The 18,590-nt window shown below is 34.2% G+C and overlaps 1 protein-coding gene across 1 annotated transcript in view; it reads left to right on the top strand.

The window, feature by feature from the left end:
- The window catches only part of DPP10 (dipeptidyl peptidase like 10), a 1,061,638-nt gene that overhangs the window by 989,410 nt on the left and 53,638 nt on the right, over positions 1-18,590 (top strand). The window contains exons 13-16 of the mRNA XM_069067778.1: positions 2,090-2,197; positions 12,926-13,017; positions 13,425-13,472; positions 18,270-18,391. Coding sequence (XP_068923879.1) covers positions 2,090-2,197; positions 12,926-13,017; positions 13,425-13,472; positions 18,270-18,391 — 370 coding nt within the window. The remainder of the gene's footprint in view (positions 1-2,089; positions 2,198-12,925; positions 13,018-13,424; positions 13,473-18,269; positions 18,392-18,590) is intronic.

The following is an 18,590-nucleotide window of genomic DNA, read 5'->3' as shown; positions in this document are numbered from 1 at the left end:
TAAAAACAAAATTCCAAGGGAGATGTGTGAAAAAAAATTAGGAGGAAAAATTTCTCTATTGTTGTCAATAAATTTAGAAGGTTTTGTGTGCATTTACATGTGGATAGATATACTTACACATATAATACATACACATATATGCATATATACACATATACATGTCTCTACATTTGTGTATAAGTATGCTATCTAGATTGTATATATGCAATCAAATTTGCAAGACACTAACCTGTGTACTTTAGCTAGCAAAGTTGACAGAATACCCCCCCCCCAAAAAAAAAAAAAAAGAAGAACTGGACAGGCTAAAATATTGTGCTGAATTACTAGAATGTACTTCAATAGGAATGAATGTAAAGTCACACAGGTGGATTAAAAAACAGCTTCTCAAGTACAAGACAAGAAAAGATCTGGGAAACATCTAAGGGATTTTAGCAGAAAACAATCCCAGTGTGAGTTAGTGGCATAACATAGCATTTGAAAAAATCTAATGTGAGTTTAGGCTGTTTTCAGAGAGATATAATTTCCAGATAAAAGGTGACAGGAAAGTGCCCAGAGAAGTGCAAGTGAGACATTTGAAGGGACTAGAGCACATGCCATTTTAATGTTGGTTGAAAGATTTAGGGGTCTTTAACCAGAAGAAGAATTATGGGGTTCAAAACTATGGGACAATATCTTTAAATTTTTAAATGATTGTCATGGGAGAAAAGGATTAGAGTCGTGCTGTTTGGCTCCATATTCAAGAGCAATGAATGAAAGTCACAAAAAAGATAATTTGGGCTTGATAGCATATAAACAAACAAAAACCTTCCTGAGAATTAGAGATGCTAAAATATGGAACACACTGTCTCCAGATGTGGTAGGTTCTCCCAGGTTGGATATTGACAAGAAAGTATGGGTGTTTCATATATGTCTCCTCCTCCTCCTTCTCCTCTTCAGTTTCATACTCTTAGTCCTCCTCCAGCAGATATTTGGTACAGTGGATAGAGAACTGGGCCTGGGTTTAGAAAAATCTGTGATCAAATCCTTTTGCAGACATATACTAGTGTGAACCTGGAGAGGTCACAACTCTGCCCATTTCTTCATATGTAAAATGGAAGTAATTACATTGTCCTTGTAGCCTTGTTGTAAGAGTAAGATGAGATAATATTAGCAGAACCATGTAAATGTTAGCTATTGATATAATTATCATATCTTTATCATAATCATCAGCATTCATGTGGTGCTTTGAGCTTGCAAAATGCTTAACAGGTATTATCGTAGCAAGATATATAGGTTGGACTAATTGTTTTTGAGAATCTTTGCAGTTCTCAAAATTATGATTTTCTATAAATCCATTCATGATATTTATACATATATACATATCTACAAATTCATTTTTAAAATAAATTCTAATTTGTATTTACTGTGCCCCTGTCCCCACAAATGTCTTCTACCATATAGCACTTGCTATGCACAGATCTCTCTCTCTCTCTCTCTCTCTCTCTCTCTCTCTCTCTCTCTCTCTCTCTCTCTCTCTCTCTCTCTCTGTATATATATATATATGTATATATATATAAAACTAATGATACCTTTTTTATTTTTTTTAATATCCCAGAATTTGAACATTTTACTACTTCTTACTGGATTTTTTCAGTTATTTTCAAGAAGTGGAGTTTCAATATAATTATTGTATTGCAGCAATGTAAGTGGATATGTTGGGGCGGCTAGGTGGCACAATGAGTAAAGCACCAGCCTGGAGTCAGGAGGACCTGAGTTCGGTTCCAGCCTCAGACACAACACCCACACAAAAAAAACTAGCCGTGTAATCTTGGGGAAGTTATTTAACCCCAATTGCCCTCCAAAAGGCAATAAATTTAAAAAATATAAGTGGATATACTTTTTTTTAAGCAATAGGGGTTAAGTAACTTGCTCAAGGTTACATGGCCAGTTATTTCTTGGTGTGGTGCTGAGTGTCTGAGCCCGGGATTTGATCTCTAGGTCATCCCAACACTGGAGCCGGTGCTCATACTCTCTGAACCACCTGGCCGCCCCGGATATGCTTATTTCTAATATCAATCTTAGATGACAGAATATAATTTTATATTTGTAGAATGAGGAGCCTGTGTTTACCAAAGATGGCAGCAAGTTCTTTATGACAGTCCCTGTTAAGCAGGGAGGTCGAGGAGAATTTCATCACATTGCCATGTTCATTGTTCAGGTAAGACATAAATTTCTCGTGTATTTGGCAATATTCTCATCAATCTCTTGAATAGTTATTTGTTGAATGACCATCCAGATGATCTAGGAGTTGGTAATTTGTTCAATAGAACAAAAATTTATTATATGCCCCCTTTTACTAAAATTATAAAGAAATAAACTCATACTTATCAGTTTGGAAATGAAAATTTTCTTAAAAATTACTTCAAAATCCAAGCATGAGCAGCTTTCCAGAAGAATGCTACTGTGAATAGCTTTTAAATTCTGATTACATAGTATAGTGAACACTCCATTCAATAACAAATCATACCAAAACACTCACAGTAAATCAAGGTACAGCATTCACTATGTTACAGCTTATCACAGATAATCAAAATACAGCATTCACAGTGACTTATCACAGAAAGTGGCCACATAGTTTTCACCACAGTGGTCACACAGTTTTGAACAAAGTATAAAGATTTAGTCAATCAATCACTTAGTAACTCAATCATTCAATCAGCTCAATCATTCAATCATCCTTAAGGAGGCTTGTCTCCTTAAGGGTCACAAAATACAATAGTCAAAGTTCTCCACTCGTGGGGCACACTAAATTATAATGTCAGTCACTACTCAGCACTCTCTTAAGGGGTAATGTAAAATACACAGGCCACCCACCCCTCAGTCAAATATAAGTTATAATTTTCTCAGTCAGCACAGTGTCCAAGCAAAATCTTCTTTTAGCTTGACTCAGGATAGTCTCTCAGATTCCCTGGATCCTGTTCCATGGTCCCAGCTCTTACCTGGATTCACCAAACTGTCACCTGGGTTCAAAGGCAGACAGCTCCCAGGTCCTTGTCCAGCTCTCCATGCTGTTCCTGTTCCACACTGAAGCTCACAATGTCCAATCCATCTTAAATCTTTCACAGTCTCAGTTCCCTGGAAGTCAAGGATTAACAAAGCCACAAACAGGTTCATAAAGTACCAGTATCACAGTTATGTTTCCTCAGTCTTCAGCAGCTCCCAGGAGAAGCTGGTAGCTCCCCAGCAGAAACTCCAGATGGTTCCAAGAATCAAAATCACTTCACCCAGGTTCCCAAAATCCAAATCATTCTCTCCAACTTGGGCCTTTCCTCTTCAGCCTCTTTGGCAATAGCTGCTTCTACTTCCACAAAGCTTATCCCAAGGAATTCTAACTCTCCCTCTCCAGGGCTTTTCCTTATAAACAGTATTGTTCCTCCCTTTTCAGTCCCTTCCTGTTATGTCAGCAACAGGAGTTCATAACTTCTCTTCCTCTAACAGAGGCTTAATTTGAACTAAGTGGTGAGTAAATCTTAGCTTTCCAATACAAGGGGATCTTTAAATTTCATTGCCATTACATTTACCCTCCCTTTACCATTCACTGTATGTTCCCCAAAACAAATTCTCCATTCCATCTGCACTAGCCTCCTTATTATGCTCTGAACAAAACATAATCATTACTGTCTCCAAATCTTGACAGTGTTGTTCTTTCTGTCTAAATTATTTTCCTTCAGATCTCTAATCCAAATTCTGCTTAACTGTAAAGATCAAATTCAAATCCAAATTTTTCAATGTGATTTTTCCTAATTACTCCATCACTTGTTGGGCTTTCTCTTCTCTCTATGTATTCTGCTATGTATCTGCTCCATACTTTGGGATGCCTATTATTGCAATGCACCTTAACTTCATCTTTACTCAAAGGTGTTCTGATAACTGTCTAACAATCAGCTCTTTATAAAAAAAAATGTGAAGTATATGCATTTAAGTTTAATCTGCATTATTAATAATTTCCTCAGTCTTGATAACCACAAAAGCAATAAATCAAGCCATCATTGCAAGCATTTGCTGATTTCTGAGGTTTAAATGTTCACACTAAAATTTTAACAATCAGTTCACACATTCCTGCTTATTTAGCATACATGTGTACATGTGTATATTTTGATATTCCAATGGTTTTTTTGTCCTGGATGACTGGAAGGATGTCTTATATTTTATGTGCCCCCCCATCTTCAAAATATCACAAAGTATGGCACACACAATAGATACTCTATTCATATGTTATTTGTGAAGGGATCAAGGATAGTCCATGTCTTTGATGAGCATGAAGTCTATAAACAAAAAAGAAATTATTCTACTTCTATAACAAGGGAACATCGTATACAAAGATACTACTTGGTATACAATGATATTGGTTAGTTGCAATTAAAAAATTCTCCGTATGACTTCAGGGAAAGTAAGATGAAGGGAAGAACCATAGCTCAAATAAATATAGTGACAGGAAGTAGTTTTGCAACAGATTGAAAGATATACCGGTGGGTTTAAAGAAATCAGCAGATCTTCCTTTCCATTGGCCCCAAGGGCATTTTCCCTTCTTATCTCTAGTGAAGGAAAAAATTCTTTGTAGTAAATGGACCTCCAATTTTTAATTTGTATATGCCTTTTGGAAAGCCATCATGGCTTAGTGGATGAAATCTAGTCTCAAAACTAGTAATAGCTGGTAATCTTCTTCTAACACATATTGGCTACACATTTTAGGAAAAAAAAAACACCTTACCTCTCAGCATTTGTATCTAGACAACTCTCTAATACTATAAATTGTAGATCAGGTGCTAATCTACTTTCATCGAAGAAATTTCTCACCCACAACTTCATGTTGCCAATGAAATCACAGGTCCATTCCCTATCTCTTTTTAAGTCATGTGGTGACCCAGCAGAGAGAAATTAAATACCAATGAGTTATTTTTCCTTTCGTGGAAGAACCTTGAATACTTTTATAGGTCTTAAACATATCTATTATATTGAGAGAACTATATGAAATCTAAAATAATCCAAAAAGTCCAAGTTATAAGCCATTCACAGAAAGTGACAAAATGTAGGAATGTTTATGAGAACACTGTATGCTACCTAAGCATCCATGAAATTTCCTAAAGGAAGAATATAAATTCTATGAATAGGAAAGAATAATGTTATCTAACAATACATGTAATTTTAATATTTGGTGATTAAGAACCCTCTGTTATTTTACAAAAACTTTTTCACACAAAGAGAGGAAAACCCTTCAGTTACCTTATACTTTGTTGTCAAAAAAATATATCAATTTTATATTTAAAACAGGTAGCTCAATAACTATCTTGGTAAAAGTTAATATCAAATGGCATGGTTCATTCTTTCTAAAAGGGTTATAAGAATGGCCTCATCACAAATGCTATAATCCTTTATTCTTTTTTTGCTTTGGAATTTTCACAGGGCTTCACTTCAGGGAAAGGTCTTTACCCAGGCTAAATATACTGGTTCACTACAAAGTGAGAAGATTTCAGTGATGTATTTGTGAATTTAACTTGGTGTACATTCCTTACCTTTGTTAATGGGAAAAAGCATAGTAACTAGATAAACATAATACAGAGTTAGCCAAACATTGCATTTGAATTCACAGTTTCATCCTTCTTCCCTAAAACTCCAAACATGATGAAGTTGATTACTTTGACTATTTTCCACCTTCTCCTTTTTCTTTTATACCTTTTAAGAAAGATGAAATATGAAAGAAAAACAGATAAAAAGTTATAAGCCTTAAACATAGACACTTCAAGTAAAAGAGCATTAAGTATTTCCCAAATAATATGAGGAGCTTCTGAGTAACTGAGAATTAACTCTAGAAGAGAAAATGGTCACCTTCTCACTACATCTACATGAAAAGGAAAAAAAAAAACTGTGATTGTATTCTCTACATTGAAAAAATATTTAAGTATTAGGAGATAAGCTTTTATACCTATAATATATACCTATATTATATGCTTATATGCTTTAGTATATACTTATATACCTATAAGCTTTTATTATGAGGAGTTCCTATGGACTACTGTATCTGTGGTCTAGATATCTGCTAAATGGAGAAGTTATGTGGATTCCTCATATATCTATTAACTTAATAAAAGGAAATGAGAGAAATTTTATTTCATAACCACTGACCAATGCTTATCAGGAAATGGCACTCAGGATGATATAAGACTTGCCATAAAGGAGAGAAAATGTGTCTGTGTGCTATGCTTGGCATGCAGCATTAATTTCATGGTCGGCCATTTCTAAAACAAACACAGACCTAAAAAGTATATTAATCACTGCACAATAAGCATTTGCTCACTTCAGATATTTTCAATAGGCCTGAATTTCTAGTGTATGTCATTGATTCCCAAGAATTCAATTTTCTTCAAAAGTCTGACCAGTTGGCATCCATACAGGTCTCAATTCCACAAGGAAGCCTTTAAAAATTGGGCACTTCATGACTTCTTTCCCCTTACATTTTGAAAGATCATAGACTTAATCAGATTAAGTAATTCAGAATTGTGACAGGTTATAGTGTTCTTGCCAGCTCCAAAAATTCCATTAATTTTTAAAAATTACATGCTGGTAAATTAATTTACTTTATTCATTTGTAGAAAGTTTTTATTCAAAACTAAATTCAACTAATTTGAAATGATGATTTCATACTGCATATTTTCAAATGCCATTATACATTATCAGTCTTATTGAAAATATAGTATCAACATTCCTCTTTCTCAATTCTATCATTTCTTCAACCCAATGAGAGGGGAAATGATGAAAGTGTCCTAATGTATCTTAATATATTAGCTGAGAAGAGAGATCACCTAATTTAAAAATATAATAGGGTGCCTTCCATTTCTTAGTAATTTGAGTCTTTTAATGTAAAATTTAAATATTATAGTAATTTTAAGTCAACGAACAGTTTATAAATAAGTATATAATGTGAGGAAATTCAGGATGAGGTAAGAAGGAACACAAGTGTTCAAAGATTCACCAGTCAGGCAGTTTATTGCCCAGTCATGCAAGTATTGGTTTCCCTAGACCTTCAGTACCACAGATGACATGGCTCTTGAGGAGAAAGTAAGGCTGATGACTTTGCATAGCCTTCCCTTACTCAAATCAAAGTCAGCTGCAAATCATGTCATCATCTCTCTGATGTCATGGTCTTCTTCAAGAACAAAGGAGAAACCATATAAAACCACATATGAACACTCTTATATCCGGTGGTTTCTATTGGGTAGAAATAGACCAAGGAAGAAGGGAACTTTAGGTGCACTCAATACACAAGGTGGTTCAGTCTCTAACCTTGTCAATCACAGGGTTATTGGGATTAAGAAAGTTTATTTTCTTTTTTTTTTTAGCCTTGAATACCTAGATTAGATGAAGTTTGCTAAATTGATTATGCTAAACTTGCATCCCTTATCTGAATGAAACTGAATAAATTAGTTTTTGAGTACACAGGAATTTCCCAGTACATACATGGTGGGTCAATAACTGGTCAAACATGGAGTCACTTCTGTAATAGAAGTCCTAGCAGAAAGCATCATATGATCTGTATCTGTAAAACACCTCATAAGAAATTTAATCTTTCTTCTTCATGTCACAGAGGAGGATACTGAAGCCCAATAGGTTAAATAAATAAACAGGTTACCTAAAATAACAAAAATAATAAGCATCAATGGTAGAATTTAAAGACAAATTATATGATAACAAGGCCAACACTATGTCTAATGGTAACCATCCCACACCATTTCCCTTTGGTGATAAAAATTAATTAGATTTTGCAAAAAAAAAATCCTAAGTAGTAATACAAAGCTAATAAATAGCATTCTTGAGTAACATCAAAGGTAAGACAATTGTTGACTCCTAAACACCTAACAAAGTATACAGAATTTGTGGCTCAGTTACTGAAATATTTTTTTAAATAATTAAATAAATTTAAGAAATTAAATAAATAAATAAATGTGAAAAATGTTTTATAACACATGCATGTTGTGTATAGTATTCTAGAAATTGGTATTTGATTGCCATTGAAACATGGTCATGTGTTCATGTAATTTACAACTGGAAGGGAATTCATTCAGGTGCACTTGACTCATTTCACAGATGAAGAATTAAAGCTCAGTAGATTAAAAAAATTAAAAAGTTATTATAGGATGCAAGAAATAGATTCAGGGTTTTAATCAAGGTTCTCAAAATCTTTCCATTGCTTTATATATTTTAATGTTTCCCACTCTCAAAATTTAACAGCAGTTTCATAACTATTAAAAATGCATTGACATGTTCTAACTTTTAAAGATTTCTGTCTTTAAATGTTTGTAACATAGTTTGTTAATAACATCATAGTGGATTGGTTTCCTTATTCAATAATAGACAGTTTATTGTAATATAGCATAGAAGACTGCGTGTGTCTTAGAACCTTAAAATAATTGTCTTAATTTCCTTGGAAAAGGCAAAAAGAAGGGGGATCACCTACCAAAAGGCCTAGTCTTGGTCTAAAAAATTTTCAGCTTAATGGTATTTAAACTCAATGAGACCACACTTCCATATCTGTCATAACTCACAGGTCAACTGGCAAAAGTGCAAAAATATTCATTGAATGGATTTTATTTCCAGTGAATTAATTCCAGAAGTGTTATTCAGGGTTAAGAATTCTGGTATTGGAAGCAGATAACCTATATTCGAATTTCACCTCGGATGTCTATATGACTTTGGGCAAGTCACTTAAATTGCCTAGACCCCACTTTCCTTAAATGTAAAATAAGGAAGTTGGACTAGTTGACCTTGTAAATCACTTACATCTTTTGATCTATGATTCTATGGTTCTATGAATTGATATAGAAAAGAGAAATATCAGGAATATCCTGGATTATAGAAGCATAAAGAGTTAGTCACTACAAGTACTCTCCATTTTCCTTTAAAAAATGTTCTCTTCCTTGTTTAGCCATAAAGTGCTTGACTTCAAGGAAAAAGACTGTGTTACAAAGATTTGAAGCTAAAGCCAGGAGCTTGAGGAGGAATGTCACTCTAAACCCAAAGATTGTGATTTTGTGTCCTTCCTTTCTTTAAACAGGGCACATTTCTCTCATGAATATAGATCCAGATTAAACCAATTATGTTTCCTAAGGCCCAGAGTTAATATCAATCATTTATAGTCTCCCTGGATTCTATTATAATCAAACCAAAACCCAACTTTTAGAAAAATTGCAATGTATTTATTCATTCACTTAGAAACACTTCATACCATACATATAGCCTCTAAAACTCTATGTTTGTTTGGTACTCCTAAGGCTCTTGGATATGCCAAGACTTGATTGTCTTCTCAGCCAGTAGAAGGCAACAGCACAAAGTTGTATGACAAATGCAGAGAAGAATTCAAGCTCTTTGTAGGAAGGGGCTATTTTCCTTTTATTTCTGTATCCCTCATATCTGGCCCAATGTTTGGAACATAGGCAGTTGAGAAATTTTTGTTGAATTAATTTGAGTTGAATAATAAGAGGAATGTCGATGTGGGGAATAAATGTCAGACAAGAAGTATTTCAACGTGTTATTTGTCATTATATATGCAAAGTGAAAGAGAAAATTTTAATTTGCCCAGATTATTTAGAATTTACTGTATCTTCAAGTAGCCACACCTAGAGAGATTGACTTATTATGTGTTTGAGGGTTTTGTTTTGGGGTAGGGGACTATTATTTATTTTCTTGTTCTCCCTTGAATTTGTAACCTTTGTTGGAAATTTTTCTGTACCTGTGCAGATGTGTGTGAATTTCTTCAGTAGGCTATCCAATTCCATCAAGAGAATGACTTTGTTCTATCTAAACTTAGTCCTACCACAATTCTCTAAATACAATAATCATATAATAAGTGTTTGCTTAATAATTGTCTCATTTTCCCTTCATTGTCCATGAGAAAAGACTGGAATAATCAGCCAGGAATTCTGCCTCAGCAAGTCCCTTGCCCATAGAGTTAATACTACTTAAATTCACTATGAGTTTAATTCTGAAGCTCAGGAATCAAGACAGTGAAAAATAAAATAAGGACTTATGGATATGGAACTTGTGTGCCTTTCCTGCTTACTAATGTGAACTTGTGAGCTTTCTAGTCATTAAGTATTTTGCCTTTTCCCTTGTTATCAAGATCCCCATATTGTATTCTAGTCCTAATATTTGGGACTCTGTCATTTGTAATCTAAGTCCCTGCCTGTGTGCTACACATTACTCTATTCTCTGTGGGATCTGGACCTTGCAGACTTTCAGCAGTACTGAATGACACTATGGTTGTATCATTTTTTTTTTACCAGATCTAGCTGGTATAGTGACCTGGACCTTACCCTCCTTCTGCAGACACATTAAATATACCTTTCTCTTTCACCACTCCTCCCAGAAAAAAAAATCTTCTTGCCAAGGCCTCGCATTTTTCATATTTGCATCATCTCTCTGATATGCCCCTTTCTCTCATCTAAGACTACAATCATTATGGTGCAGGCTCTAATCATCTATTGCAATAGCCTGTTATTGAGGCTGCCTGTTTCAAGGCCCTTCCCACTCCAGTGTGCCCCCCCCTTTCATGCAACAAAGTGATTTTCCTAAAGCAAAGGTCTCACCATATTACCCCACCACCACCACCACTACCACCACATTCAATAAAAGTCAGTGGCTCCCTATTGTCATTAGAATAAAATACAAAATTCTCTGTTTGAATACAGAACACTTCATAACCTAACACCTTCCTACCTTTCCAGTCTTCTTAAACCTATTTTACCCACATTCTATTTGATGCAGTGCCATTGCCCTTACTATTCCACAAAGAAGCACTACATCTTTCAGCTCTCATCTCCAGGCATTTTCTTCCACCATTCTACATGCCTGGAATGCTCTCCCTCCTTATCTCCACCTATTGCTTTCTCTGGATTCCTTTAATTCCCAACTAAAGTCTAATCTTCTATTGGAAATCTTTCCCAGCCACTCTTAATTCTATTCCCTCCCTTCTTTTAAACATTTACTATTTATTCTGTTTAGAGCTTGTTTGTACATACCTGTTTGCTTGTTTTCCCCATTTCATTGTAAACTCCTTGAGGGCAGGGACTGTCTTTTGCCTCTTATTGTAGTCCAAGTACTTACAATACTGCCTGGCAAATAGTAGATATTTAAGAAATCCTTATTGATTGACTTTATTCTGTGTTCCACACTCCTACCAAAGTCTTCTCAGAACCTCTCATTTGGACTTTACTGCCTACCAATGATGATTTTTGCCTGCTTATCTGCCTATGGCATCCTTCTATGTGCTTCTGAGTTAGGTTTTTCAAATGCTTACCTCAAAAGTTCAGAGTTGTTCTTATTATACATTGTTAACACTTTCTAGGATGCAGCACCAAGGCAATATTCACAGAACTAACTGGAACTATGAATACACTGACAAAATTCTGAATCAGAAAATATAACAGACTCCAAATACAAAACAGAATCAAAACATTTGTTTAGATATCAGAAATCCAAATCCCAACACCAGAAAACCAAACTCATCACACCAACAAAGAAATCTATACACAATAATAATGCAGAGAGCAACAACACATCTAGCGGTCTCCTTGCCTCCTCTCCTCCCTCCTTTCTAACTGCTTTGACTCCTACCTTCCTCTGGGCTCTGCTCCACCAGGTCAGCAAGCTCCTCCCACCACAGGCTCCATGTGATTACATTCAGCCTATTAAGGGGCAGGGAAAAATCTACAAATTCCCATTACCATTACTCAGGTCTGTGTCCCAAATCCCTTCAGGTTTCCAGCTAATTCTGGTATAACCTCTCTCAGTATTCACTAGCTACTTGTGCTGCAGATATACCCAGTTTAAAGTATTTTAGATCTAGGCACTAAAGGTATTTTAATTCATATTTATACTTGCTAATATTCCTTGAGAAAAGCATATGTACAGACATAGACATGTAGGCAAATTCAGAATAATACTTTAAAACAAACATGATACTGCCTTAAAAGAAAGATTTCTTTCAAGTAAGTGAGATAAAACATGGTAAGTATAGATCATTATTATTTATTTCAAACTTATGAGGAATTTCGAGGTATGACTAATCCAAAACTCTCTATATATATATACTCATGCATACACACACACACACACACACACACATGCACACCTGCATACATGGATAAATTAAGGGGCAAGGATATACAGTCTGGGTATCTATATTCTAACTGCTGATTGATTCCACAAACATTCTAGTCATTGATTATGGTTAAACTAAGTAGTCACAATTCATCTAGAGCAGTGAGGTCTACCTCTCATTTCCTGTCAAACATGCTTATATTTAAACAGAATGTAACTGACCATTTTGCCTGTAGCTTGTAAAGAGAAGTGGACACTTTCTCAGATCAATTATATGTCTAAATTGAAGATAAGTAAATAAGATTTTGAGCATATTTTGTGCATATGTATGTGTTTATATGAATGCAATTTTGAACTTAAACTTGCTGAACTAAACGATATATTGAATTGATTCTATACGTAAAAAGAAAAGCAAACTGTACCTAATAGAGGTTTGTAGTTACATATCCACTTCTCCTTTTCTTTTACTACGTATGAAAGTATTCATTTTATTATATTTAAGTTGAGATTTTTTTTTAAATAAAAAGTTAAATGGCAAGCAAACATTGACTTCTCTAAGTCTTAGTTTCCTCATGTGAAAAGTGAAGACATTTAACACAATGATTTCTATTCTCCTCCTGGCTCAAACATTCTATGAATCTGTGATTAAAGAACTAAAAGTGACATATGCAGGCAGTTCTGTAGAACAGCACCATGTTCCAAATATAAGCTGTTCTAAATTTGAAATATATTTCACATCCAAATTGAAGCTGTTTAAATAAAATGAAAATCAATATTTTCCATTTCTTTGCAGCCTAAAAGTGAGCAAATCAGCGTGCGGCATCTGACATCAGGAAACTGGGAAGTCATAAAAATCTTGGCATATGATGAAAGTACTCAAAAGATGTGAGCATTGTTTTTATTCTTTAACCAAGTTAGAAATCAGGTTTGTCAAATGGAGTGTGTTTAACTTGTAATCACAATTTTACTTACTGAGCCTCATTAAATACAGTGTGTCTGTACAGTCCTAAAGATGTTCTTGTTTTTTTTTTTCCACCTTACTCTCTCAAAATAAAAATGAAAGGTTTTGGAAAGGCATCCATAACTCCATTTTGTGGCTTTCAGTATATTATTTTATTATTATAAATAAAATATTAATAATATTAATAGAATTATTATGATTAAATGGTTTTGTTTTATTGAAATTGGCAAAATGTTATTTGCATATTTTAGAAATCAAGTGAAAATTCAATGGTAATATTGATAAAACTAGATGATTCTCTAACTTGGTGTTTCTTTACATTTTTGGACAGTTATTTCTTGAGCACAGAGACTTCTCCAAGAGGAAGGCAACTGCATAGGTAAGCAATTCATAACGAAAGACTCCCATAGCACTGTAAAATAAAAGTCATCATTGAAAAAAAAAAAGAATAAATGGTTAATCCCTACTTGCCTTATGAAATTTGGATGATATGGCTAATTCATGATGATAAGGTCATATCCCACTTGCAGCTTCACTGTGTCCTATCTCCCTAATAAGAATGTGGAATCCTAGAGAGCAGAAAATGTTTCACCTATTTTTTTTACAGTATTTTTTAACACAGTAAAGTTTAAATAAATGCTTCATTCATTCATTCATCTTTAGTTTAAAATCCCATGGCACACTTTCAGAGAGAATCAAGCTTTATAACCTGTTCACTTTGCTGTCCTTCTCGGGTTCTTCCCATCATCAATGCTTGTTATCTTTTTTTTCCTCTTTCTTCTATACCATGTCTACTTGGAGACATCTCTCCTCCTTGAACATTCATTCTCTGTTTGCTCTCTCCTATTTTTTTCTTCTCTTCTACTCATCCCTTCTACCAGGCTTTGGGTTGCTTATATCAGAATATATTTTCCAGGTATCTTCTGAAACCTTTTGCTTGTTTGTTGCTGTTGTTTAGTCATTTATCAGTCATATATGACTCTTTATAATCCCATTTGGGGTTTTCCTGGCAATGATAGTAGAGTAATTTGCCATTTCCTTCTACAGCTCATTTTACAGATGAGGAAAATGAGGCAAAAAGAATTAAGTGAATTTCCCAGGGTCTCACAGATAGTAAGTATCTGAGGCCAGATTTGAACTCAGGAAGATGAGACTTCCTGACCCTGGGTCCAGCACTCTATTCCCTGCACAATGTAGCTGATAGTTATTTGACTTACTACCCCACCCCATTTCTGTCTAAAGCACTCAGTTCACAACTAACCGCAAATCAAGAGCAGCTCTTCCTTTCTCCTCCAGCTAACCACTAGATGCAAAGGTATAAAAATGAGGGAGCTATGTGTTGCTAAGACATATGGATCTTAGAAGTCAAGGAATTCAACCCCTTCCATATTTCATATGAAACTGAGTACATATAAGTAGTAAGTGGCAGAGCCAAGGTTTTAATCCATTATCCCAAATTCAGTTTCTGTTCTGCTAAGCCATAATTTCTCATGCTTTGCTCCTTTTGATAATGTTTTCATTTACAAACATTCATATGTGAGCTATATTTTTTCGACAGTGACCTCCCTACAGATGGCAACCATGTTGATATTTTAATATGATATCAAATATTTTTTGTACTTTGATTACCAATAGCTTCATGGTCTCATAGGTACTTTTCACACAATATTGTGTGCTCTGAATGACCATACATATTTTCCTCAACTTATAGAACACATTATCATTGGTGTGGGAGTAGAACACACCCTAAATGCAAAGATGAATTCATTAAAAGGCCAGATAATAATATGATATACATGAAAGTTTCCCTCCTCATTCAAGAAGCTTCCCCTGGAATTAGAAAAAAAATAATTATTTTTTTTAAATGTCTGCATAATTCTTTACCAATTCTTTCATTTCTGTGTATACATACATATGTGTGTATATATGTATATATACATATATATTCTTTCTAATTTACATTTCACAGAAATATTTTTTAAATGTCAAAACTTCCATGACATGTTTCCAGTGGAAATTCATCACCTTTTTTAAAGCTTTGTCACCATTTATTCTGGGAGAAATACTTGACTCTAATTTGAGAGCAAAATAGCATTTTAAGGGGAAAAAAAAGCTTTCGCCTTTATTTCTGTACAAATTTACTTCCCCTTGAAGCAAAATTCCACTTTTTTCATCATCAAGCCAAGATGTGATTTTTCTTTCTTACTTTTCTTCTTGTTCCTCCCAGAACAAAAGAGGTTCACTCAGTTCTAATCATTTCTAGGAGAATAGGAGTCATCTAGAGATTTTGTGTCTTTTGGGGAGCAATAATTAAAATCATAGCTCATTTTTTTTCTATTTAGAGATCTGAAGCTTGATTTTCATCAAGCATATATCATAAAAAAATCAATGTCTATGAACAATATCTTAGAGATATTGAACTACATGATCATTTTATTTCTTTAATTTAACAAAATCCTTAGTACGAGGAAAATGAGGGTTTTAGAAGATTACTTTTGGCCACAGTCAGCCAAATACAACAGTCAGTGTCAACTCAGCATTTCCTTATTCATCTAAAAGTGATTTGAATACTAATTATTCCTTAGACAAGTGTCTGTGTGACCTTTTATTGCAATTGTGGTAGCACAGCATGGGTTATTTGTCCTCCTTAAATATAGCATATCATATGATTCAAAAAAGAATGTAGTATCAATAAATTTTCCCTGAAATAGTTCATCAAGTTCCATCTGGCTTGAATATAAGATAATGTTAGTATTTGACCCACAAAACTTAATCAATGTCTTTCTCTGGTCATAAAAATCATCATTTGCTGATTTTATATATCACATTAGACACTCCTGGAGGACTGCCAGATTATGCGACCTTTGCCTGCTAAATTTTCTATTTCAAATATAGTGTTATTTTACAAGAGTAATTATTATAACTGCAATTCTAAAGAGTGTGTGAGGTATGTAGTAATGGAAGAAGAATCAGGAGGTACAAAGGACAAAACACATAAAAATCAGCCGTCGATTATTCATAGGTGAGATGTTATTTGGGATCTGCCTTTACCTTCACAAATGTATTAATAATCATGGTGGATCAGGAAATCTCTTCAAATTTTATATCAGGTATTTGCTAGCTATGCGATTATAGGTCATCTTCTTTATTTCTCAGAGCTTCAGCTTTTTTATCAGTGAAATGGACATGATCAGAACAATGATAAAGATAACAACTGGCATTAGGCAGCATTACAAAATATTTGAAGAGCTTCACATATATCTTACTTGAGTCTCATAATAGCCCTGTGAGTTAAGTAACATGAGTATAAAAGTCCTTTATCTCACAAGATTTAGGAAGGAAAACACTTTGCAAACCTTAAAATGAATTTTTGTTTTTACTGATGTAATCATCAAAATCCTCTTTATCCTCATCACTATCACCAGTATTATCATTATTGTTTTCAAAATCTAGAAAACCTCACATATTTATGGGAAATGCAAACATCTCAACAAAGTATGATTTTTTTGAAGAAAATAGCTAGTGCGTTTTTCTTTGATGAGAAATTTTTAAGCTTAAAAGGAATAATATTGGATCCTTCACTGCTTTATAGTTTTTACACCACTATTTCCTTATATCAGTAACAAAGAGTCTATACTTTATTGGTATTTAAGACATAGGCAACTATACATATAAAAGAAGAACTTAACATGTCACTTAAACCCTTTGACCCTCAGCTTTTCCAGCTATCCTTTGGGGGATTAATACATACACAAGAATGCTATGGGAATGGAAAAGGAAAAGAGACATGAAAGTATTTTACCAAACCATCAAGGACTCTACAAATATGAAGCATTAGTTTTAGGGAAATCATCTGGAATTACCATGATGGAAATAGAGCTTTGTTCCTGGTTCTAGTATGGGGAGGCAGGGTGTGTGTAGCCCTTATATACTTCATCCCCAAGGTTTCCTCCCCAAGTGTTCATTCAGTTATACAGTGGTATAGGCTACATTTTTGTTTTGTTTTTTGCTCTTTGGAGGGGGGAAGGCAGGGCAATTGGGGTAAAGTGACTTGCCCAAGGTCACATGGCTAGTAGGTGTTAAGTATCTGAGGTCGGATTTGAACTCAGGTCCTCCAGACTGTAGGGCCAGTGCTCTCTCTATTCACTGCACCATCTAGCTGCACCTAGGCTGCAGTTTTTCTATGGGATTTCCTGAAAGAAGCATTCCAGTCTTTTTGATTCATGGATCCCTTTGGTAGCCTGCTGATAATCTATGGGTCCCTTCTCAGAATAATGTTTTTAAATGCATAAATTGCATAAAATACATAGGATTAAAAAAGAAACCAATTATACTGAAATTCCATTATTTATATTCAAGCAAGTTTGTTATGTTGTGATGTATCTAATGGCTGGTTTCAAATACAGTAATTTCAAAGTAGTGATGAGTATAAATATTTTGAGATATTGTCAACAACTATTAGTTGATATGAAAATATCTGTTACTTTTATTACTGTCAAAGACACTGTTGCTAATATTACAATGGTTCAATATCTAATGCTTCATACTTGAAGGGAATGTTTGACTTTTGTTAGAGGTTTTTCAAAATTAAGATGTATGTTTTTCCCTTCTGATTTATGAGGCCTAGAAAATGAAGGAATTCTTTAATCTTAGGTTAAGAATACATGCTCTAGGGGACATGCTGCTTTCTCCTGACCATGGGATTGTACAATGTGTGATTGTACTTCTCTTCTCCTTTCCAAGCCCATATTGAGCTCTGTGCTGAAATCCCAGACCTGTAACTGAATTGTTCTAAGTATAAATAAAAATTTCATATCAGATCTCAATGAATATATATTTTTAGGGGAAAAATAAGTACCTAACTTTGAAATATAATTTCCAATGTCAGAATATAAAATATGAATATTAAACAGTGAAAATGGTTTTTGCTTATAGTTTGTGAAATCACTCTCATACTTTTTAGTAGCCTTTTAATATGCATAAAGCTTTTTGGTTAACTGTGCATACATAGAGGGCAAGTGTTATACTGCCATTGATAATGGAAACTGATCTTGACATTTTAAAAACTCTAAGCCACATTAAAATATCCATTAATGTTGATGAAGATTGCCACATGCTTCCTTTCACAGAATATTAACATTTCTAACCTTTCCATCCCCCCCACCACCACCTCCAGTGCATCTACTGATGGATTATTGAATCGTCAATGTCTTTCATGCAGTTTTATGAAAGATCAGTGCACATATTTCAGTGCGAAGTTTAGTCCTACGAATCAACATTTTTTATTACATTGTAAAGGTAAGAGAAAAATGGCTTCTGATTAAAGTTGCTTCATGTATTTCATTTGGTTAATATCTATTGATATTACTCACTGATTGTTACATATGTATGCATTGATTCTTAATACATATGATAGTCTAAGTAACATGGATGATCTGTGACTCAGATTACATTTTAGGATTTTATTTAAAGATAAAAAGAGGATATGTTGTCAGTA

This window comes from Petaurus breviceps, unplaced genomic scaffold (genome assembly GCF_028583685.1).
Source record: "Petaurus breviceps papuanus isolate PSGF00001 unplaced genomic scaffold, PetGlider_PUasm1.0 90752, whole genome shotgun sequence".
NCBI classification, from domain to species: domain Eukaryota; kingdom Metazoa; phylum Chordata; class Mammalia; order Diprotodontia; family Petauridae; genus Petaurus; species Petaurus breviceps.
Note: the sequence above shows the minus strand (reverse complement) of the source record. Positions and strands in the feature narration are given on the sequence as shown.